Genomic DNA, 25,042 nt, shown 5'->3' with positions numbered 1-25,042 from the left:
TATGTATATCATATAACTACTAAAGGATATATATTATATATATCATATAAATACTTTTCTTCTTAAATTAAAAGATCCAAAGCACTCATATCCTGAGACGTTTTGGATTAGAAACGGCAATGTGTACATAATTGTAGGTCGTTTTACCTTTTAAGTGAGAAGTGCAGAAGTTGGGACATTGCGAAGCCTCTCCTGCTCTGGAGTGTTGAGAGGTATAGGAAGGGGAGGAGAGCTCGTTGTTTATCTGCTTGTTTTCAGCTCGTCAGGCAAGGTAGATCGCCATCAGCCAAATTCTGCTAGCTCAGGCTCATTTATGCCCGCTAACCTCTCTTTCACTCACAGGCAGTGTTTTCAGACCTTCATGACGAATGCAAGGCTTAGAGCCCCGTATCCTGTAGCAGTTTAATGACCCCCTCCCGAGCCCAAAATGTCTGATAGGTGTTGCCATAAGTAAGCCGACACTTCAGATCCATATAATCCCTGTAACAGCCACCATCACCGATGCTCTCTGTGTCCAGACCAATCTCTTCTCTGAGACAATGTGGTACACCGTTCCTAAGTGACATCAGAGCTTACAAAGGGCCAGTGTCATTATCTCCTGAAATGTCAGCTACATGCAAGTAATGATTCTATTAATCTACTTAAATCTAATGAGTACTGACTTTTTAAAAAATTCTGTCCCCAAACCACTTTTCCCAGGGGTCCAGGGAGGCAGTGGGGTAGCACCATTCCAGAAAATGCTTCAGATGCTGCTGGTGGTAAGTCAAGCTGTGTGTGATTTAGAAAACTGAACAACCGGGTAACCGATAGCCCCCCTCGGGACATACCGCACAGATGACACACCAGGATTTCAAAACAATTTACAAGCATCCTTCCCTAACTTCTTTATCCCTAATTTTTGCAGTTAAGGCAAATTCTTCGTATTATCAAAACCAAAGAGTTTTTTTTTTTTTCTTCAGAAAATCTGTCTCTGGCTCTCGTTTACATATCACACAAGAAGATAGTTACATAAGGATCATGAGCTATGATCGAGGCTTAACGTTATAAAAGCCATCTAAACTCTCCGCTCGCTGTCTGCCCTGCATATTGATAGGCAACTCTTCTGAAATCACTTCAACCACAGAATTTTCCTGTTGCAAACACAGGAAGGGATTTTCAGTTTCTTAAAGCAACAAAAGCCCTGCCCTGTTATTAGCTCATACTCCTCTGACACTCACGCAGCTTGGTCAGCCATCTCTCCTGATCTTTACTGTTTCATTCCAACTCTGGAAGCCAGTGCAGCGGCACAGGGATGCTCTTCTTCTGCTGGCTCCAGGAAGCCCATCTGCACGGAGCTGGACTCTCCCAGGCCTTAGCCAGCTTAGTGTTTGTCCTACAAAGGACAGACCATCTGGCTGCTGCTACAAAACTTAGCGTGTTCCTGGTTTAACGCAAAACACAACTCCATGTAAAATTCCATACCATCTGCCTTTATACTGCATCTCCCTCAATGTGGCTAAGGGGGCAAAGTGCTGAGACCCTTCTAGCCTTTACTTCAATTGTGCTAAGGTAGATCTAACACAAACTCTCTTAAAGTGCATGGCTCCAGACATTCACATTACTGCACAGCCACCACCCTGTTCCTCTCCAAAGTTCTTTGTGACATTCTTACTACCCGTGGGAGGAAGACAAAAATGGATTTTTTTTCCTAATAAAAATTCAGTTTTAGTTAATGGAACTGTACACTAGACAGGGCACATCCTGCACATCTTAGTTATAGTCCAACAGCACTGACTGAAAACAGAGGAAGATGGTGCTGTGGGAAATGAAGCCAGTGAGGAACGGGCTCACGTAGGGGCAGGCGGATGGAGAGAGCTCACTGGCATCGGGGTACCTGGCAGCTCACAGCCAGTGCTTCTGAGTGCCTCTTCCCCAGCCTCCCTGACAGTCACTGGAACTGGTCATGTGTATGCTTCCGGAGTCCTATCCCGGCTTCCAAAGAGATAGCTGAGAAAGTACAACCATCAGGGCTGAAAGTACGAACATGAGGCGCTCTCAAAGGAATGGAGGCAATGGCTATGATCTGTTCTTAGTGTCGCCTGCTGCAGGAGCCTCGGGGAAGCCACAAGGGCCACCTTTTGTTCCTATTTCAAATGTCTTGAACAATAGCCACTTCACCTCAATAAATTTTATGTGGTGCATTCAATTGAGTGCTTAGTAGATCTGTCAGCAGCAATGAATCTGTCCCCACATTAAGGCCATGGTCTGTTCAAGGCAGTGTGATGAAATAGACTAACTAGACCAACACCATTTTGGAATATCTGTGACCTCAGGAGCAGGAACACTGCTATTCTACAAAGCTTCTGAAACTGAAGACGACAACAGAAATGCTCAATCAATACAGAAGGGACTAAACAGACTGCAGGGGATCATGTAGTGGGGTGGCATCCCCAGAGTCTACGTGAAGAGGAGGGCAATGGTTCACAAGGGTGCATTTCCAGGGTCTGTGTGAAGAGAAAGTGGGAAGAAGCCTTGAACACACTAGCACAGGAGACCACTTCCTAAACATAACCCCAGTAGCACAGACACTGAGAGAAACAATTAATAAATGGGACCTCCTGAAACTAAGAAGCTTTTGTAAAGCAAAGGGCATGGTCAACAAGACAAAATGGCAGCCTACAGAATGGGAAAAGATCTTCACCAACCCCACATAAGACAGAGGGCTGATTTCCAAAATATACAAAGAACTCAAGAAATTGGTCATTAAAAGAACAAATAATCCAATAAAAAAAATGGGGTGCAGACCTAAACAGAGAACTCTCAACAAAGGAATCTAAAATTGCTAAAAGACACCTAAGGAAATGCTCAACATCCTTAGTCATCAGAGAAATATAAATCAAAACAACTCTGAGATACCCTTACACAGGCCAAGATAAAAAACATGAATGGCAACTTATGCTGGAGAGTACGTAGAATAAAGAGAAAAAACACTCCTCCATCGCTGGTGAGAATGCAAACTGGTACAGCCACTTTGGAAATAAGTATGGTGATTTCTCAGAAAATTAGGAATCAATCTCCCTCAAGACCCAGCAATACCATTTTTGGGCATATACACAAAGGATTCTTAGTCATATCACAAGGACATTTGCTCAATCATGTTAACAGAGACATTATTTATAATAGCCAGAACCCGGAAACAACCTAGATGCTCCTCAACTGAAGAATGGATAAACAAAATGTGGTACGTTTATACAACGGAGTACTACGCAGCGGTAAAAAAAAAAATGCCATCTTTAAATACGCAGGCAAACGGAAGGAACTAGAAAAAAAATACTGAGATAACCCAGACTCAGAAAGACACATATAATATATACTCACTCATAAGTGGCTTTTAGACATAAAGCAAAGAATAACCAGCCTGCCAGAGAACCGAGACAACAAAGAAGACCCTAAGAGAGACATACATGGATCCGCCTAGGAAGGAGAAAAAGACAAGATCTCCTGAGCAAATTGGGAGCGTGTGAGGCAGGGGGGAGGGTGGAAGGGAAGAGGGGAGAAAGAAAGCGGAGTAGGGAAAAACATATATCTTAATTAAAAACAATAAAGTATAAAAAAATCTATGTGCGACTGTAGAGAAACAGGCAAGAGCAGATAGCATGGAAGTAGTGGAGACGTCCAGTGTGCATTCCATACAGCGTGCAGAATAACGCGCATTTTCCTTGTCCAGGAACCCCACTTTTATGGACTAGTACACCAAACAGGAAGGACCCGTCATGCCCCGATTTTCACTGGAAATCTAGACAACAGTCCTCATAAAATAAGGTAGGCCACAGAGTGGGCGCGCATATGCATGCTACCCAAATTGCCTTTAGACTATACTTTAAAACGTCTGGGAGTTACGTAAATTGGAGGGCGTTTGAGATGAGTACATATTACTACCTCACAGGTGCCTCTGTGAGCCACAAGGAAACCCTTAAGACACATAATTAACATGCTTAGTTTGTTCCCACTTAAATCATTAATTATAACCTTATCTTCAGTATTTTTTTTTTTTTTTTTGCGAATGAGCAAGTATTTCTGTAGCAATCTTTGATCCTGCAGTTCAAGACCCACTAAAATAGCATGCGAGCAGTACCTTCCCACTCCGAAGATCATGCTTGGAAAACATGCTGGTGCCAGGGCATTGGCAGTGTCTGAGTGGACACTGACCATGAACCAGACAAGGGCTTTGTTCTCTTGGTTTCCAAATTAGAACCTCCCAGAAATCCTAACCAGAATGGAGACACAAAATTGCGAGGGTTTTACATTCTTCAAAGCTTTCTGGGGAGTGTGTGGAAGAGCCTTCTGCAGCAGACCATTTAGCAATTCCTAGCCTAGCGATTTGAGGCACTCACTCAGAGCCGTCGGGGCCCCGTTCCAAGCAGCTCTTTGCAGACAGACTAAAAGGGTGCTCTACTAAGCTGCAGTCCACTTGAAGAAAAAAAAAAGGAGACAGAAGTAAGATAGTAGGTGTTAAGTGACTAGGAGGGCCCTGAGCGCTGGTCTGGGAAGCGGAAGGCTCGGAGCCCCGTGTAGAATGTCTCGATAAGAAGCCTAGCTCATCAGCCATCTGCTGATGGTGAGGAAAACCAGATTATAAAGAAGCTGTATAAAGCCAGCAGCTCTAGGGGCAGAGTCCTGGGAAACTTGGGACGATGTGTAGGATCCCAGCTCCCTTGATACTGCCCATGCTATTATCTGTGACCCCAAGTGACACTAAGGAGTGACTTTTATCATGCATGCAAAAAAAAAAAAAAAAGAAGAAGAAGAAGAAAGAAAAAAGCTGGAGGCTTGCAGGAGAGGGACAGACATTTCCAAATTCCAAAGGGGAGCAGTAAAAATGAGAACGGGGGAAGACAGTGATGACAAAACATGCAACATGAACATCTACATGGATCTGAACCTCCCTACCCTGAACCAAATAATAATAATGCCTACAAATGCCCCCAGGTCCTGCTATGCATGTACTTGCTGTTCACTGTGAGCAGGCAGGGCCTTTGACACAGAGGACTCAGGGTAGGGAAGATGCTAGGCTGCAGGATGTTAGCCAGGTCTCTTCTAATCACTTGTGAGATTCATTTAAGGATCAGGGTGCTCCCAGCACAGTGGGAGCTACTGGGTCAATTAGAGCAGCCGTCCTCTATGCTGAGGCAGCCACACTGTGGGTACGCAGAGCAGCAAAGAAACTGCCTTTATGTAAGCCAGCAAAATGCTGTTTCCAGGTGGGCTTGAACACGGGGGCACAGACTGCTTCTGTCCCACGGATGCCTTTGGCTGGGGAGCCATGCAGTATAAACAACTGCACAGCTTCGGAAACCCCCTGTCCTGGTGTGGTTACCCAACAAGTAGCATCAACCTGTCCACGTGACCTGAAGGCTTCATTAGGAAGGAGTTAGCTTGCTGATAAAGTAATAATTGATCACCGTTACAATAGCAAGCCACCTGCTTGAGCTGGGGACTTTAGGAGACAGCACCAGGAAAAGCCAGTTTTGTCCTTCACTAGTATTTTTGCTAAGAGTTAAAAATTATACCATAATAAAATGAGATATTAAAATAGAGGCAACATTGATTTCTATTGCTCTAAGATGGCCTTCTGCCCTTCTGCTTCCTCTACCTCTTCTTCCTCCTCATCCTTTTAGACAAGATCTCATGTAGCTCAGGCTGATCTGGAACTTATTGAATAGCCGAGGCTGACCATGAAAGCCCCATCTTCCTGTCTACCTATCAAGTGCTGGGATTACAGACATGGGCCACCCTGTCTGGCTAAAACATTTTTATGGTTGTATTGACAGCAGCCAAGCTTAACTTAACCCCCATGCCCACCATAGAACCCCATCCCCAGTTCTCTCTTCCAAATGCATTTGACAATCTGATAAGTCAAGATAGCCTCACAGACACACTTTTAAAATGAGCTGTTCTTAGGAGGGAATACCCAAGAGACCAGTACCAAGCAGCAAACATAAAGAGCCTCCTTGACTCTGGGACCTTGCCCTCCCACGTAGCAAGAGTGTGCTTTTCTTATACGTGAATTAGCATCTTAGAAAACTGTAGATCTGTGCTGGTTAGCTTTTGCCAACTTGACCTAAACTGTAGTCATCTTGGAAAGGGGACCTCAGCTGAGAAAAAGGCTTCCATCAGATTGGCCTATGGGCAAGTCTGTGGGGGCATTTTCTTGACTGATGATCGATGAGGGAGGGCCCAGCTCACTGTGGGTGATGTTACCCATGGGCAGGCAGTCTTGTAAGAAAACAAACAAAGCAAGCCACGGGGAGCAAGGCAGCAAGCAGTCCTCTTTAAGGGCTTCTGCATCAGTTCCTGCCTCCAGGGTTCTGCTTTGAGTTTCTTCCCTGACTTCCCTCGGTGATGGACCACAACTAAGCTAAACCAATCCTTTCACCCCCAGGCTGCTTTTGGTCAGCATTTTATCACAGCAAGACAAGGACAATAGAACATGAACTCAACGTAAGATTTTAAATGACCTTATCAACTTCCTACTAGACATCCCCCGCCCCCATTCCCACCTTTGCCACATGAGCCTTAGCATCCAAAACTCCCAGGGGCAGTGAGGACATGTTCAGGAAACAGCGGATGCCATGACAAACACAGCAGGGAATCATGCCCCATTCGTGCCCGTTCATTCAAGGAAAGAAAAACACAGGACAGGTTGCCCGGAAATGTCTCAGAGCCACCTAGAAAGATGGGCATCTCTATTTTCCTGGCACTGACCACACTGGTCTCATTCTGCCTTAGCAAGTGTTCTCTGCCACCACTGACACAAGCTAGGGACAAGGAAAGGGAGCCCAGGATCAGGACAGGGAGGGGGAGCTTGAGAAGAATGCACGGCTAGACGAGGAAGAAAGGCCGCACTAGCCCTGGTTACTTATCACAAGCCTTGTGGTAGAGCTTAAAGGAAGCTACATGACACGGATCTTAGTAAGACCCAAGAGTACCTTTAAATTCTCATTAACCAAACCCTTTCTTAGGATGGCTTTACTGTCTAAAGATGCCCTCCGCAGAGGCCTGCCTCCTTGAGGGAAGGGATGTCCTTACCTCAATGATGTAGAGGACCACATTCTTGTAGAAGCAGTAGAGGATGCACTTGGTCACCCGGTTGTAGCTCCAGGCTCCGTGAACTAAAAGCAGCTTCTCCAGGTAGGAAAACTGAAAAGGAACAGCGACAAAAGTTCAGAGAAGCCTGCCACTGAGGAATAAAGGACATAGGCTGTCTTCATGAGCAGAAAATAGACAGGGGAGGGGAGGAGACCAGAACCTCAGGTAACCCACAAAACAAACAAACAAACAAGAAACAAAACCTGTTCCCCTGAGGTGGAGCTTTCAGGGCAGCTGAGAAGGAAAAAAAAAAAAATCTCTTCAACTGACTAATTATTGTTGTCCCCAAACAAGCTGCTGGCTTCTCACTATGGCTGTTTTGGAATTCTTTGAGCTAAATGCCTTTCAGGGACTTAATTAGGCAAAGAAGGTGACTATGTGAACTGCAAGGAAGGCAAATGGGAGCGGGACAGCTCCGTAAGATCCGGTCACACATTTATGGTGCCCACAGGAGGAGGGACACTCATCCAGCGAAGGTTACACTCAAGAAAGGGTATGCACTTGAGGACAGCGTTCTGTCAGCTTGTCAGCTAAAAGCAATTACACTTCCTATACCCTACAGAGGCACCGGGACAGACTTACCCAGGGGCACATAGATAAAGAGACATACAGACATACAAATGAAACACATACGTATGCACATATATACACACACACACACACACACACACACACACACACACACACACACTGTCTCCTCTTCTACATCCACGGTATAGTCCTTCTTTATCTTCCACTCAGAGTGCCCACCTGTGCAATCTGTGCAATCAGGGGCAGCTGATTAGCTCTGGGTAGGAGTGATTTAAGGGCTCTTGTAGTTTGAGACAAAGCCACACTATTCCAGTAGCATGTAGTGTAAAGCAGCTGCCTCCCCAGAGTCAGTCAAGACAGACCAAAGCAGGGGCAGATGGAATGTTCTCTGGCAGACTGGGAACCGAGAGCTGTGGACACACACTATACCTACCGTGCGGTCCCTCTGTCTACTTTAGGTGGCCAACAGTGGCCAGTCACCTGTCCAGCAGCTGCTGTGTGTGCAAGTGAAAGGCAGAGAGCAAGGGCGTGGAACCATGGCTCTGGCCACTACAATACTGTCTTAGTGTCTTTTCTTTACCTTATGGGTGTTTTGTTTTTCAAACACAATTTTAAAAAATTGCAAATACCCATATCAAAATAATAAAGAACATGGTGTTAACTTCAACCAGACACGGCTATCACTTCAATGGGGGCAGAGGAACTCACCCTACTGATGGTGTTTCTGGCATAGTAATTAAGGAAGAGGCAGTTTGGAGTCTAGTGCTTGGCACAAACTCAGCCCTGAGATGACAGCATGCCTTTGCAGGACAATGAACAGGGAAATTCAGGCATGGATATCAGCGGCTGCCTTAGGTTCCTCTGAGAGCGGTGGCTACTACCCTGGAGGGCAAAGAAAATCCCCAAGCGGATGCAGAAGGCTCTGTCCTACCCCCCTCAGATGCTTCCTTTTTAATAAAAGCGGTTGCTTCACCTTCCACATCCTACCCATGTGCAGCTTCAGTAAGGAATCCCTGCTCCCTAGACATCCTAAAGAGAAAAGCAGACAAATATTTGCCTGTAACTCCTAGGAAACCTCTTAAGTTCCCTTCCAGCCCCATGATGTTATAACTCAAGTATTTAATAATGCTGGGGTATATAACATCCACAGTTGCTGACAGCAGACAGGAAGCGTGGGTCCCACGGGCCTCTGCACAGTTGATTCGGCAAAGTAAAGGAGCAGGTGTGTGTGGCGGCCCCCGAGTTCACAGGGGTCTGCTGTTCTCTGATGTTGGGCCTGTGCTCAGCCCTGAGGACAGTCGTTGGGTGCATAGGACCTGCAGATTTCTCCCCTGTAAAATCAGAATTCCTTCTGCCTACTTCAGGAATCAGCTCAGGGGTTTGATGTGCACAAAGAAAGAAAACTGATTTAGTCCGTTTTCAAAGCCACGTGGTCTGGGTAATTTCTTGCTGTCTTTGCCGAACCTCAAACCAGAAGGAAACCTGAGAGGCAAACAAATGGAGCTTCCTTCAGGGATGGGGAGTCCCCAAAGGAGCAGAGGACCAGACCACGAGCCCCGGGGCTTGGAAGAAGGGCACCCTATACATTGTAGCCGAAAAGGTGACAAAGCCACTGTCCCTTGTAACCACGCAGTTACAATGTTCTTCAAAAGGCTGTCCAAGGAATTGGGGGTGCACAGCCGGTGCTACAGCAGATACAGGCATTTAGCCACGTGACCCCACAACTGGGTAACTGGAGAACATGCCGGTATTCCCTAGGACTACACTTCTGGATGATCGACCAGGCCAGATAGCCCAGATCTTCCGTAGGAGGGTCCTGAGGTTGACTCTTCTGACTAGCATGAAGAGTTAGACGTTTCTTGGATTCTCGGGGCACACGTGAGGAAACTAGGAACCAGATCAGTGTCCATGACCACAGAGCCTATCAGAAACACACTGGCGACACTCAGTTTAGAAAAGAATGGGCCGAACTCAGCCTGACTGCAGGAGGCTGCTTGCTACTGACCACGAGTCACCTGGCTTCTGCCCTCTCAGGTCTCCTCACAGCAGGGGTCCTAGAGGGTCCCCACGTGTGATTGCCAATGTGGGAGGGATATCAGTAAGTGACTGCTTTGTTTTGGCCTAAACCACTTGCCTGGAGCATGGCAGCCCTTCAAGAAGAAGGGAGGGCTTTGAGTGAGAGTCCAACAGAGAAAGGTACTCTGAGAACAGCTGTTCTTCAGTGGGATGCACACACACACACACACACACGCACACGCACACGCACACGCGCACACACACACATGCACACGCAAGCACGCATGCACACACATGCACACACACATGCACACACATGCACGCACATACACATGCGCACACACATGCACACACACATACATACGCGCACACGCACATGCATACACACATGCACACACATGCACACACATGCACACACACACATCAGCAGGAACAGGAGTAGAGCTCAAGAGGCTTAGGGACCTGTCTGCCTTGAAAGGCACATCTTTGAAATGACAGCTCCGTGAGCCAGTCCCATCTCTGGCCCAGGGAAACCCAATCCAGAGAAGGGGCCTCAAACTGTTCAAGACTCAAACAACAGAGACATCAGCAGGTAACTGCTGTTAATCTAGACGGTAACCTCCTAAGGTGGGCAGAGCCCTTAGGCTGAGCTCCTGTGCCCAGCTGCCATCACTGTGACGGGGTGATGGTGGCTGACCTGTGCAATGGCATAGTCTGAGTTGTTGGTGGCCTGCATGCCCTCGTTCCCGCTGATCCCGACCCCTACGTGGGCTGTCTGGATCATCCCCACGTCATTGGCGCCGTCCCCGATGGCCAGGGTGATGGCTTTCACCCGCTTCTTCACAACATCCACAATCTCAGACTTCTGCAGAGGGGACACTCTGTGAGAGAAGAGAGAAGAGGGAGGAGTGAGGACAGCAGACACCCTTCCTGAGGGGACAGCTAGCTGCGGCACACGGGCTGCGTTCAGAGGCAGACACCAGACAACCTCCAAATCCAGTGTGTACATTTTATGCTCACATGGGAAGAAGCTTTGAGGAAATAGGGGTTTGTGGTTTTCAAGTGTTTGCCAAATTCATGGATGCCATGCTCATCTCTAAAGCAGCCAGTTTGCCATCCAAGGCTGCGTGGAGTGAGTGGCAGGCAAACCCTCTGGGGCTATGGGCATTGCCCAAGACCAAACACAGGTAATCTAGCTACCAGAAGTGAAAAATATCTTCCAAATAAACCAGAACACTGGAAGAGCCTCCCCACTTCACCCCCTGTATTGTATAAGGCATCCTGTTCAGCGCTGAAGCTGCAAGGAAAATTCCAGAGAATTCACAGGAAGGAAAGAAAATGGGCAGGGCACAAGAAAAGGCAAGGCGAAACCAGAGCGACAGGAAAGAAGATCCCCTCTATCTCTACCCAGAGATGACGATGTGTTTGCCAGGCAGCCAGGGCAAGAGGCTGAGTCTGGATATTCCTAGGCCTGAGGTCTTCTGCTACTGGAGGGGCAGGAGCACAGCCCAGTATGGAAAGACAAAAGTAGCCCTCGCCTGGAAGGATGGACAGATGCCAAGATCCCTCCACACTCTGGGAAGAGGCTGTTTGTGATCTAAGGACCCCATGGGCAGCAATGCTGGTTAATGAACTATTGCACCACAGTACAAGCCAGCATTCAGCGGCGTGAAAAGTGCCACGAACATCTCAGGGCTGAGTTCTTTTTAATCATGAATTGGTAAAGTGACATTTGATTTGGGGAATTTATAAAGAAGCCCCCAGTTATCTCCAGAGGGAAGGATGCAGTGGCTGTACTCACGCGTGGGCCGTGTATAAACTAGACCTGCAGTTTTGCTTTTATGTAATTTATTTATTTTTATTTTGTATATATTGATATTTTAGATTGGTGAATGTACACCTGTGTGATAATTTTAGATCCTGGAGTTACAGACAGTTGTGAGTTGCCATGTGGGTGCCGGAAATTAAACCTGGGTCAGTGCTCTTAACCGGGGATCCATCTCTCCAGCCCCAAGACCTGCTCCTTAAGAACTGTACCACTTGGTACAGTTGTCGTTGATCCCCAAGATCAAGGGCACCCTGGGCAGACGTGGGGCTGCAGCTTCCTGGGTTTATATGCCACCCAACTGACAGTGAGCTGGTGTAGAGAGAGGGGACGTCACTTGGAGGGTGGCCGCTGCACAACGAGGGGGGGGGGGCTAAGAGAACTGTGGGCATGAAATAAGGTTGGAGCTAAATAGTGGAAGGATGTCGTTTGAGCCGAAAGTTCTTGGTTTTCTGTTGGGTGTTATAGTTTGGTTTTTTTAACATGTCCTACAGAGGCCCACATGTTAAAAGTTTAGTCCCCACCTATTGGGAGTGGTGGAGCCTTTAAAAGATGGGGATTGTGACTGGAGAGATTGCTCAGCGGTTAAGAGCACTGAGGTTGATCAGCATCTATATCATGTCTACAACCATCCCTAAGTCCAGCTCCAGAAGATCTGATGCCCTGTTCTGACTTCCGTAAGGGCCAGGAACACACACGGAACACAGACATCCACCCGGGCAAGACATTCATACACAAAAAGCAAATTAATCTTAAAGAATTTTTTTTTAATTAACAAAAAGATGGAGCCTTGTGGGAGGTCTCTCACTCATGACGAGCATAATGTCGTGGGACCAAGCTCCTCCTCTTTCTCTTTTCCACTTCTTAGCCTTGAGGTAAACATCTTTGGTCATGTTCTCCCTGCCATGGTGTTCTGTTTCCACGGGCCCCAGACAACAGGATGATCGATGATGGAGTGAGACCCCCAAACCTCCCAAAGCCAACAAAACAAAACAACAATATAAAACCCCTTTCATCCCAAATAACTTTCCTTATAGTAACAGAAAGCAGGCTAAAGTGACCAACAGGAGTGAGCTGCAAGTCACCAGGTTTGTTCAGTCTGGCTCTGAGATTTGGCTCTGAAGTTACTCAGTTAAGCCTATTGCAGTGGCTGGCAGTACACCCCATGAATATCCAACAGCTGTCTCTTTCCAGCTTGCAATAGCCAGAGGCGTATAAGGCAAGTGCTACCCTGGCATTGTAGGCGCATGAAATTCTCATCAAGGCTTTATTACGCTCTTACACTGTAAGACCTTGAGAAAATGTAAGTCGAGCACTCGCTCAGGGTTCAAAACAGATGTCAAACGGCCAATTTCTACAGAGCCGATGGGGCACCGCTACACTTCAGCCGCGCGAAGCGCTTGAGGATGCCAAGTTGCCACAGAGCAGAACACAGCTCTTTCCTCATCTTAATTCGGGCCCTGGAACCATGCACCATACTTAATAAGCATTCCCAGCATATAATGTGTTCACCCCATAAAATAAAGCCCCAGACCACATCTGAACTGAGCAAGAAGCTTGGCACACTTCTGTAACCAATTTTGGTGCGTTATGAATGAAAACGTAAACGCAAAAAGTTCCATCGACTGAAGAGGTGATATACGTATATAGAGAATGCAATCAATTTGCAAATGAAAAACTCCCTCTTGAGACTTAAAGAAAGGCTCAGTGCCCCCACAGCATCTCATTTTCTGTGTCTCGACTTTTTAAAGCTCATTTTCTCAAGTTACTGCGAACATAATGCGTAAGTAAAACCAAGGGTGGATGCTTCCACAGAAGTGACGTCATACATTAGTTTACCTGAGCTATCTTTCAGCGTGGTATAAGTGAGCTTAGCAAATCCCTTTCAGATGGGGCTGGGCTTAGATTATGGAATGGAGTACAGCGTTCCCGCAAGCTGGAGGGGTTGAAAAAGATTCCTTTCAGAAACATCCAAGAGAATGCCAGGCAGATCATCGACACCAACCGACAAACCAGACTCACTGAAACCTTTGACTAGCTGATCCCAAATGATTACAAGAAGTTTTCAGATCACTGTGCTAGATCAGTGATTTTTCAAGTGACCAAAACAAGGAACAAAGTCATTGGCAGACCCTCATTCAGAAAGCCAGGGAAGGGCCTGTGCCGTGGTTTGGATGAGAAATGTCCCCCATAGGCTCATGGATTCAAGCACTTGGTCCCTGGCTGGTGGCACTCTTTGTGCGGGCTAGAGAACCCTTAGGAAGTACGGCACTTGGCCAGCCTTTGAGTTTTAGAACCTGTGGTCCCACTTCCTGTTCTCCACTACTTCCTGTGTGTCTTTGAAGTGTAATCAGTACGCTTTCTGCACCTGCTGCCACGCCTTTCCAGCATTAAAGGGCTGGATCCCCTCTGGAAACAGGAGCCAAATCAACCCTTTCTTCCTTCAGCTGCTTTTTGTCAGGACACAGGTGTGGCAACGGAGAAGTCACAGAGAGCCTGCAATGGGCATTTCTAAGCAGCTCTAGGTAATGCCGAGGTGGTTTGTGTCAGAGGTGATGAAAGTACTTCCTGGTTCCCATGTTTCCTAGCCACACTTAAATAGTACCACAGGTGCACAGAAAAGGTCAGATAAATAATAATAACAATATAACAACAACAATAATAAATAATAGTTCTGCAAAATCATTGAACCTCATTCAGTTCTTACAGACCTTACAGAGTCTTCTTCAAAACCAAGATGTAGCCTCAGTTTAGGCTGGGATTTCATTTAAGATATTCTACAAGTGTGAGTATGTCACAGAAGATGGTAGTGGGGGGTGTCAGAATGAAAGAGATAATATTTAGGTTACCCTCCTCTTTCCTTTGCAATGCTGTGGAAGATTATCTATATGAAGTCTAAAACCCAGAAGGACTGAGCAACACACTGCCAACGTATCAGATTTCACTTGAAAAAGTGTTCACTTTCCTGTAGTGGAAACTATTCCACAATGGGGATTTTTCTCTGAGTAGAGAAGCATTGAAATAAAAGACTATGACACGTTCCTTATAGCTGCCACTTAGCTTCCAAGGTTACAGTTTCTTTCAAGATTTATTTATTTTTACTTAATGCATATGAGTGTAGTATCTGCATGTATGTAAATGCATCACATGCATGCAGTGCCTGGAGAGGTGAGAAGAGGACATTAGATTCTCTGTAGATTGGGGGCTACAACCAATCGTGAAGCTGCCATGAGAGTGCTAGGAACTGAGCCTGGGTCCTTTGCAAAGGCTCTCAATCATGAAGTCATCTCTCCAGCCCCATGAAGGTCTCATATCTCAGTCTGTGAGATGGTTCAGTGGGAGGAAAGGGGCTTGCAGCCAAGCCCAGTGACCCAAGTTTGACCTCTGGGTCCCACATGGTAGAAGAAGAGATCCAACTTCCTCCAGTTGTCCTGTGATCTCCACATAAACACCGTGACATGCTTGTGACCATACGTGTATACATATATCCACACAATAGTCCATATAATTTAAAGGTGCCTTATTTTAAGCACACACACATACCTAATTTGTAGAAGCCCTCTCAGAAGGCATCCTGAAGAAAGCACCTCCACACTGTGCAGCAATCAAGGGCTGGTTCTCCCCTCTCATGGCTCCCTTTGTTGTTTCATGACCCCCCACATACATGCACACCCCTTTCACACGGTGCCTTCAAAGCAGTGAAGACTGCTTTTCCACCACTCCCCACCAGACTCCTAACACCAAATTCTGTCTTACAGCAGAGATTCCGTGAATAACGTTGAGATTTAGATCCTGCTCCCCATATGCAGTTCACCTCTAGTCCTAACTACAAAGCAAGGCAAAAAGCTGCCTCAGAGTCCCACATGAGCAGCAGACCCAGGAACATGCAGTTGTCAGACAACCATGAGAGACCGTGGAGACAAGCAAAGAATTCAAGATTTTCTGGACACCTCTGTGAAATCCGTATTTTCCAAGAATGATAATTCACAGAAAGCAGATAAAAATATGTCATTTTACTGTGCTCCGGGGACAGACCCTGTTTGCAAACTTCCTGACCAACATGCTGGTGGTCCCGATTCTATTTCCTGTTAGGGTCCTCGAAAACATTCCAGACTTCTTCTGACAGCTCCCATTGACAAATGGGCAGAAGCGATCTCTGGCCTCACCAAGGCTCTCCTGGGAAGGGCTAACATGGTGAGCCTGGTCTTTTCTTCCACCTCGCTTCTGCAGATCACAATGCTTTGATTGTTAGAGGCCCACCATTAGCCCCTGCATATCATCTTGCATAAGCACTCGATGGGCTTTGTAGATACTTGCTCTCTGGGCATTAGGACTTCTCACGTGGTTGTTTGGCAGCATTGGATAATATACATCAGTATTTGCCTAGAATCACCTTCTCCTACCATCTGGCATGCCTCACGAGGACCCTGGCACTATTAAGAACCATTCAGCAGTCTCTGGTAGGATAAACATTTAGTTTGTGGATTAAATGCAATGATGGACCTCTATCTATATTTGTAATAAAACCTGGCAAAATACGACATGATCCCTGGTGTGGTCCAGGCACCTTTGCGCACTGTAGACTAGATAACATCTGATAACATTCTCTCTGTTTCTTCCCTATCAGTCACAAGGTTCTGCAGCAGAGGCTGCTATGGTCAAAGCACCAAGAGTCTGCAAGGGAGACGTGGAGAGCAGGCAGCAGTGTGAGCAACTGACTTCTGTCTGTGGTAGTGTAACCAGCCAGTAACTTTGGAAATTTCACACATATGTTAAATTTAAATTGCAGGAGCTTACTATTCCTATGACATCATTTAATCCCTGAAGCTTAATAACAATAAAGTATAAGTATTAATTATCAAAATCACTAAGGTACAATGTTTCCATCTTCCAGGATAGACCATTGCTATATGTTGCTCACTTTGAGACAGGAAGGAGGTAGCCCAGGATAGCAAAATGTGTGTGTGTGTGTGTGTGTGTGTGTGTGTGTGTGTGTATCCCAGGGTAGGCCCTAAACTCTCAATTCTCATGCCTAGAATAACTCAAAATTTTTATTTTTATTTTTTTGGTTTTTCGAGACAGGGTTTCTCTGCAGCTTTTAGAGCCTGTCCTGGAGCTAGCTCTTGTAGACCAGGCTGGTCTCGAACTCACAGAGATCCGCCTGCCTCTGCCTCCCGAGTGCTGGGATTAAAGGCATGCGCCACCACTGCCCGGCTAACTCAAAATTTTTAAAATCAAGATTTGAGCTCTTGCTTGTACTTCACCAAAAACGGGGTGCGAGCTTTAAAAACAGTTTCATATAATTATGTTGCTGCGGCAGCATGCCATTTCAAGGCACATCTAACTCATTGTCCATATTGAATCTTTACTCACGCAAAGTTTGTTCTTCCAGTGCAAGCATTACCCACAGGATGTAGTCATGGTTCTTCTGTAAACCATCCAAGTCCATTGAGCTCTTACTCTGAATGACCTACCCAGAGCTATATGCATTTTTATCTGTCCTTCTCTTGTGGTTCCAGGAAACCAAGAGGGAAGGTGCCCAAGCACTGAGCTACTTACTCGTAACCCTTGGAACATAAGGATGTAAGACTAGCTTATCTAGTAACCCAAAGCTATTCTATCGCATCTACAGCTAGTCAACTAGTTCAACACTGCAAACGTTTCCTCTAAAATCTAGACTTACATAAAGAACCCCCCTAACAACTGATTTAGAGATTATCTATCTGTCTACCTACCTATCTATCTATCTATCCATCCATCTACCTACCTACCTACCTATCTATCATCTATCTGTCTATCTATCTATCTATCTATCTATCTATCTATCATCTATCTATCATCTATCTATCTATCTATCTATCTATCTATCTATCTATCAGCTGACTGATATCAGTGACTGTACCGCTGGCCTCTGCTCTGACCCTCGTCAGCCTTCTCTTCTAGGCACCACACATTATCCTACTTCTGTGAGTAGTCATGGCAACTTGATACTCTTTATTAGCCGAGCAAATTTTTATAACTCGATCCTGCCTAAGGCTGTAAAAGCTGCTTCAGCAGCTGAGATTCAGAAAGGGGCTGTGAGAAAAGGGGAGGCTGCCTACCTTCCTGGGATCAGCTTACCCTGCCACTGAGAAAGGGCACACTATGAAGCACAGAACTGTCTGCCAGTTCAGAATACACATGCATTCGTACTTGTTATCAACGGCAATTCTATCACTTCTCTGGATACAGAACGATTACTGTGAGGTTCTCATCATCTGAACAGAACCTCGCGTCTGAACACCTAAGTGGTCCAGGAAATGGTGTGGAATGTTCTAAGATCTGGGCGACCTCACTTGAGGTGGAAACGGAGTGCAGTGCCCATTGAGAACTGCACGTGGTTTAACAATCACTGAAAGTAACTGGCTATAGGCCGCCTCTTCCTCAGTGAGGCTGAAAAGAAAGGAGCAGTCCAGGAAGGCTGGGATTTAAGTAAAAGACATTAGATCCTCCTGTTCCCAGGCTGGAATGGGGATTAGAATAACACATTTAAATACCTTAATGTTTTTAGCACAAAAAGCATTAATCCGATACTCTGCTTCCTTGAAGGGCTTCATTAAGGCCCGCGACCCTCTCAGGAGCGTCTACCTTCCTCGGAGTTAACATGCATGGACTGTCCCCAAGGTGACTTCACTCTGTTTCCCAACAGTGCATCTGACCTCTGCTGTGGGGGAGGTGGGAAGAAGAAACAGAGCCGAGGAAAGCTGAGAAGCGCCGGAGTTACTCACGGTCCCTACAGGACCAAGCTGCATGAGCTCAGGCGTCACTGAAAATTAATGAAGGTGAGGAGAGTCTTAGATCGGCTTCAGTTAGACTTTCCTTTCTGCTATCACCTATGCCGGGGCCAAAAGCCACCTGACTCTCAGTCCGGCAAGCGCCCACTGTGATGGCTTGAGTTCTGAAAAACAGGGGGTCAGTCTGTCTCATTTTGTTGTTCCATCTAACCGAAGCAACTGAGAGACCCCAGAGCCAAAGGAACAGCCAGGGCCAATGCCATGCATGTGCCACGGTTGGAGGCCATCTGCAGGTCAGAGGATTTTTCTCCTGATTTCGTTTCCTGTCTTTTTTCTCTTTTTCAGAGTGGGATTCGTGGAGTGGGAATAGGAGTTTCACCAAGTTCTTCCTTATAAGCAGCACACACACCTTCTAAGACCTAAGCCCATATTTAACCATTTACTAATCCTTGATCTCAATAGCAGGGCAAGATGATGTTTTCCTGCTCCGAGACCATTTCAGTCAAATTGTTGAAAACAAAAAAAGCTGGTGGCATTCTCGTATTCCAAACCAGCATGAAAGTGATACCTACAGAATATACACACCTAGTAAAACCCCAAAAGAATGACGAAGAAAAACAGACGGAAAAGCATCAGGTCGAAGGTGCGGAGACACAGAGGTGGTAGGTGGGACAAATGGTGGGCTTAAAGATTCACGATAGGAAGGTCTGGATGCTCAATAGAAATGGTTGCAAGGCACTGCACACCCAGGGGAAAGAAGCCCCACCTATGGTGGCGGCTTACGTTGAATGTCAACCCGAGAGCATCTAGGCACAACCTGGAGGCAGGTTTCTGGGCACAAATGTGAAGGATTTTCTAGACCGGGTAAGCAGAAGTGAAAACCAGAAACACGGGAGGCATCATTCCATGGGCCGAGGTCCCAGACTGAACAACAAGGATTTATTTAGTTATGCCAGCCGGGCACCATCATGAGTGCTCCCCACTTTCTGACTGTGGACACAATAAAACCAGCTTTGTCTTCCTCCTGCCTCCATGCCTTCCCTGCAATGATGATGCACTGTCCTGTGCAACTGGGAGACGAAATGAACCTTTTCTTCCTCAAGCTGGGTCTTGTCAGGCGTTTTGTCATGGCGACAAGTACCCGACATGCCAATCATAACAGCAGCCGGCATGTGCTTCTGCAGTTTAATGGGCAATTTTGTCTCCTGATTCTTAACATCATAATGGTTTTTACTGGACCAATGTCTGATTAGATATGTAGTTGGGCTATTCCTCCATTGGCCATAAGCTACTTGGTGTCAGTGACCTGCTTTTCAGGTCCCTTAGCACAAATAAAATAGTTAACAAATTTTGCTGAATTACAGCTTTTTTTTGGTAGTGGCCTTATATATTTCAAATATATCTTTTTCTCTTTCCTCTCAATTATAGTTGTTTGCTTCATGTTCAAGGTTATGGTCATCACATTAATATGAGGACTGACAGTTTTGCAGTTTTGATTTTAAAAATGTGAAAGATAAAGACTTTGCGTTGATGACAATCTCAGATTTCAAGTTTCAATTCCACCTGGAAGCCATACTTTTCAGAGTAAACTAAGATGCTAATAACCATATTTCCCAAATTGCAATGTGTGGCAAATGACCAGGGGATGTTGAGAATGATAGCATTAAGTGGGCAAAATCCTGATTGGTCATGAAGGGAACCTGGCCTCTCCCTATCTGGATCTACTTCCACCTCGGTGTTCTGTTTTTCTCCCTGTGGAGAGCAGCAAGGGCATCCCCACTGCCCCATCAGCTGTAACATGTGCCTCCAAGGAAAGAGTAGAACCAAGTGGTCATAAAACGCTACTCCAGAAGGAGGCTGGAAATGCCACCCCGCGTACCCTGTTTCCTGGGCAGGGGAGGGAGTGGAGCACTTCCCACACTCTGGCTGATCCAATCCTCACCACAGCACAATCACAACTATCATTCTCTCCGTTTTACAGGTTAAAAAAAAAACCAGCTCGGCAAGGGTGACTCCGTGTGTCCAAGGTCACGTACCTATTCTAGACCTGAAGGCAGATGGCTTCCAGGGTCTGCCTCAGCTGGTATGATCTTAGCTTCTGTGGAAATATCTAGAAGATTTTGTGCCCTTCTGCTGGGCAACTGGGGGCACAGCTGAGTTCAGGGCACAGAGTACAGCAGAAGAATGTCTATTCCCAACGCCACCCAAAGCCAACAACTTTACTACTCCTCCAGTTCTTATAACATGGCAACACCAGCATTGCCATCTGTCTTACAAGACAGTTACAAAGACCTAAGCACTGTTAACAGTAGACAAACACCTCCCTGGATCTTACCTCACCTCTAGGTTAGGCACCTCTACTGCCCGTGAGACCGGGCACCACCTACTATCTCTGTTGAGAGCCCTGCAGGCTCCCAGATAGTCTTAGAGTAAGGGCTCTCTCTCGCTGGGCACCTGGCCTGGGAGCCTCTCAAGGTCTTCAGAATTGAGATAGATAAGAATTAAGAGAGGAATCTTGGCTGACATGTTCCTACTTGGAATTTCCCCCTTCCCTTTAAGTCCCATTTCAGATAAAAATCCTTGCAAAATTTTATAGAGAACTTTTACAAGACACAGAACAAGTTAACCATCCCTACGTTCAAAAATTGGAAATCTCATATGCAAAACCTTCTGAGTGCCAACACGATGCCACCAGTGAAAACCTCCACACAACAAGGTTTCATTCACAAAACTATTAAAAGTACTCTATAACATTACCATCTGGCTATGTAAATGAGGTGTATGCAAAACGAACAAATTTCAGGGTGAGGGTTGGGTCCAACTACCGAGGGATTTCATCATAAATTTTCCAAAACCTGAAAAATTCTGAAACCTAAGATCAGTCTGGTGCTGAACATTTCCCGAGGAAGGCCAGCCTGCCGTCCTCACACACCCTGGAGATGACGAAGCAGGAACAGGTCTCGGGAGAAGACCCCAGGCTCGGAGCTTTGGCTGCCCACACTCCCACGGTGTGCTCTCCCTTCAATTCCCTGTGCGGCAGAAACCACAGCACGGCAACAAGCGTGTGTTATAAGGAAACTCACAGGTGTGGAGCAGGGAGTCCTTAGGGTGGATGGAGAAAAGGCTTTGGCCACTCTCCCTGAAGTAGCTTCGTCCCCGCCCCCTAAAGCTGAGAAGTACATGGAGTCGGCTCACCTCTGCAGACCGGAATATCATGGTTTTTCTCGAATGACAGAATGGGGCAATCGGGTCAATCTGTCCTCATGCCCTAAACCCACACCAGCTGTCAGCTAGTGTAAATTAGAAAAATGGGAAACCTGCGGCCACAGGCATCACCTCTATGATGCCAACCACCACAGGGGGATTCTCTTCCCTTCAGTGCTGGAACGGGTTCCCCCTTACCCCCAACAATGCCGTTACAACAAAACTAAGAACCCCACCTAGCTGGTCAAAGAGGCAGTGGTGATGCAGTTATACGAGGGGAAGGCCCTAGTCCGCTCTCTAGGAGAGCGTGGTAGACATTACAGGAAACAATTTTCAGCTCTCAGAGGACAGGGGAGATGGAAGGTAAAGTGTGCTTGCCTCGCAAGCCAACGACCTGAATCCAATCCTCAGAATTCGAGTTAAAACAGACATGGTGGTGTACACTTGTAAGCCTAGCTGGGGAGACACAGACAGGCAGATCCCTGGGGCTCACTGGGCAGCTAGCCTACCCTAATTAGCAGGTCCCAGATCAGTGAGAGATCCCGTCTCAAAAACCAATGGGTGGTGCCAGGTGGTGGGAGACGGTGCTCTGACCTCCACACGCACAAGTGCATACACCCCTGCATGCATCTATGCCCCCATCACATAGATGTACACAGGAAAACATATACACAAGGAGTCCCAACTATGTAAAATAGCACTAGATGGTTAACAAGTGAAGAGCACAGCTGTCCACTCCAATGGGCGACCTAATGAAATCCGCTTATTAAAACTAATGGACTTTCAGGCTGACCGAAATGGACAAGGTGAGTGCCAGGCCTTCCCTGGGGCGAGCAGATCCATGGCAGCAATCCACGACTGCTGGACAAGTCACGCAGATTTGTGGCTCTGCCAGGGGAGTCATTCTTTCTGAGTCCTTGAGTAAAGGAAAGAGAAACATGCACAGGAATGTTGGCTTAATGCACTTTGACCGTGATGAGGAGGGAGCCCATCCCTATGTCTTCCAGATGTTGTGGCAGGAAAGGAAATGGTCTCTCCCCTCACTCTGGGGAGTTAACGCCGCCTCAGTTTTGTGGCGGGTGGCTTTCATCTTTTGAGCTCACCCTAAGCACAAGAATAAGGAGACCCTTGACGTAATCCGGGGCTTTCCCACAAGACTCCCATGGGCTGCAAGTTTCCAGATATGATGCCAGAGAACAGCCCACCCCTCCAGTCACCTCCCTGCAGGTGGGCCCTGTGTCCATCCCTGGTACAGAGCTAGGGCCGTGCTGTGGTCTGCTCCACCACAGAGACTGACCCTATTACAGCTGCACCCGCTCCACTCTGCATAGCAGAGAGCTCTGTGTGTATGGCAGGAAGCGAAGCCAGGAACCACACTGCCCAGAGCGTCTGGCCAACCTGAGTTCCACTGCAAGTGAGCTATAAGCGACTTCTTTTTGCTTTTCCTTTTATTTTTTAAAACAGATTCTCACAACACAGCTCAGGCTGACCTGGATCTTACTATGTCACCCAGGATGGCCTCTAATTTATGGCAATTCTCCTGCCACAGTCTCCAGCATATTGAAATAACAGCAATAAGCCACCAAGCTAGGCCATCATACCCATGCGAAGCCACACTTCGCGGTGGGCTTCTGATTTCCAGGTTTGTCACCTTTCTCTTGCATAGCTGTCTGGGATATTTGTGGCTTGCCATTTTCACCTTTATTTCACAGTGTCTCCACCCTGTCTAGGCTTGTCCCTTCTCTTGCCAAGCAAGCTTGAAGCCACAGAGGGAGGGCCCAGCTCCCCCCCATCAGAGTAGACCCTGTGTTGTTACTGGTGCTCCCCAATGAAGTGGGGGATACAGCATCCGTTGACACATTGCTCCTGCCCTGTATCAGGCTGCTGCTATGCACAGCCCAGCTAGGGACACAGTTGAGGGAGGTGACACAGGGAAAAACAAGTTAGAAAAACTCAGGAAGCTGGTTCTGAAATCATGGACAGAGGTACTGGCCAAGCCCCATCCAAAGAAGTTTGGCACCAGCGACACTTTGAATAATTTGGCAGAACATAAACAGACTGGAACTATACAAAATGCTTGCTCAAAAAAAAAAAAAACCCAAAAAACAAACAAACAAAAAAACAACCCATGAACTTTATTTTGAACTACACTTGAGGGTAAAACCCATTATGGCAGAGAAGGCATGGTGATCAGAGGGCCTCTGGCTGTGGCAGCAGGAACAGAGGCAGCTGGCCATACTGCATCCACACACAGGCTCCAAAGGAAGATGGATGCTGGTGTGCCAGGCTAGCTTCCTCAGTCTCCCCTTTTTATTCAGTCCAAGATGGCAGCCATGATATGTCTCATTCACATCTAAGGTTAAACTTCCTCAGTTGGAAGCATCCTTACAGACATGCCCGGAGGGAGCTGTATCTCCAAAGAATCCTAAACGGAGTCATGCTGACAGTGAAGATTTACCCTCACAGGACAGAAAACCCACCAAGCGAGTCGAGTCCTATTTACACAGAACGTTGCCTTCTCAGGAAAGGGGGGCTTTTGTATGCAGAAAATGGCGGTACTAGCCATGATCCCAAAGGTGCTTGGAGAAAGCAGCAGAAGAGTTTATAAACCCAGGAGTCTTCCTCACAAAACCTTTGGTTCCTTTGTGCCCATGTAGCTGGGCACAAAGTCATTGCTCAGGAATGCAGCGATGGCAGTAAGAACCCCAGGCTCCCAAGCCTACGTCTCTGGGATCTGAATGCAATGATTTCTGAAAACACATGACGTGCCTGACACAGAGCCGAAGACACCTGACCTCAAGGACTAGACTGGGAGGAGATGACAGCATTGGAGTGAGGACAGCTGATGGGGAGGTGACAGGAGAGGCTGAGGTGGGGGGGCTGGCTTAGGCTATCTATCTAAGTGGGTCACTGATCGGGAATTGCAGACAAACAGGTTTCCACAGGACGGCTGTTCCAGGGGAGAACGTCACATTTTGGACCTCCAAATTTAACTCTGGTCAGTCCTCACAGCTGTGGGCTTTTTGTTTGTTTTATTTTTTGTTTGTTTATTTTTCTTCAGATTCTTCTCCATTATTTGTGGAAGCCTGGTAAACCCACCATGTGCTAAAAAAAATACCCTAAGCATTCCTAACCTGCCTAACACACTAGTTTAGCCTGACCCACCTTATAAAATAGGGCTAGGAACATGTCTATTTGCCTATGCAGTCAGGCAAAACCACCTAGGGCAAAGCCCATCTTATGATTAAGAGTTGGATAGATCACAGAATTGACCCCATGATAGCATGGTTGGCTGTCTAGGTCCTGAACTTAAGATTTCTTACAGTTTTTCAGTGTGGCTTTGTGCATTCCAGACAAGCATCCCATGACTGACCTACATCCTTGGACCAAGGTTTCGCTTTTATTATTATTTATTTTGTGTCTGTGCACCACATGTGTGCAGTGCCCATGGAGGCCAGAAGAAGGCATTAGATATCCCAGGACTGGAGTTATTTACAGAAGGTAGTCAGCTACCATGTGGTTGCTGGGAATTGAACCCGGGTCCTTTGGAAGAGCAGCCAGTGCT

General features: G+C 46.7%; 1 protein-coding gene across 1 annotated transcript in view; it reads right to left on the bottom strand.

Annotated features, from left to right (window-relative positions):
* Positions 1-25,042, bottom strand: part of Atp8a2 (ATPase phospholipid transporting 8A2) — a 448,432-nt gene that overhangs the window by 204,728 nt on the left and 218,662 nt on the right. The window contains 2 exon segments of the mRNA XM_038310231.1: positions 7,069-7,179; positions 10,373-10,556. Of these exon segments, the coding sequence (XP_038166159.1) occupies positions 7,069-7,179; positions 10,373-10,556 (295 nt within the window).

Source organism: Arvicola amphibius, chromosome 13 (assembly GCF_903992535.2).
Source record: "Arvicola amphibius chromosome 13, mArvAmp1.2, whole genome shotgun sequence".
Taxonomy (NCBI): Eukaryota; Metazoa; Chordata; class Mammalia; order Rodentia; family Cricetidae; genus Arvicola; species Arvicola amphibius.
The sequence above is the reverse complement of the archived record's forward strand: the minus strand, read 5'-3'. Positions and strand labels throughout refer to the sequence as shown.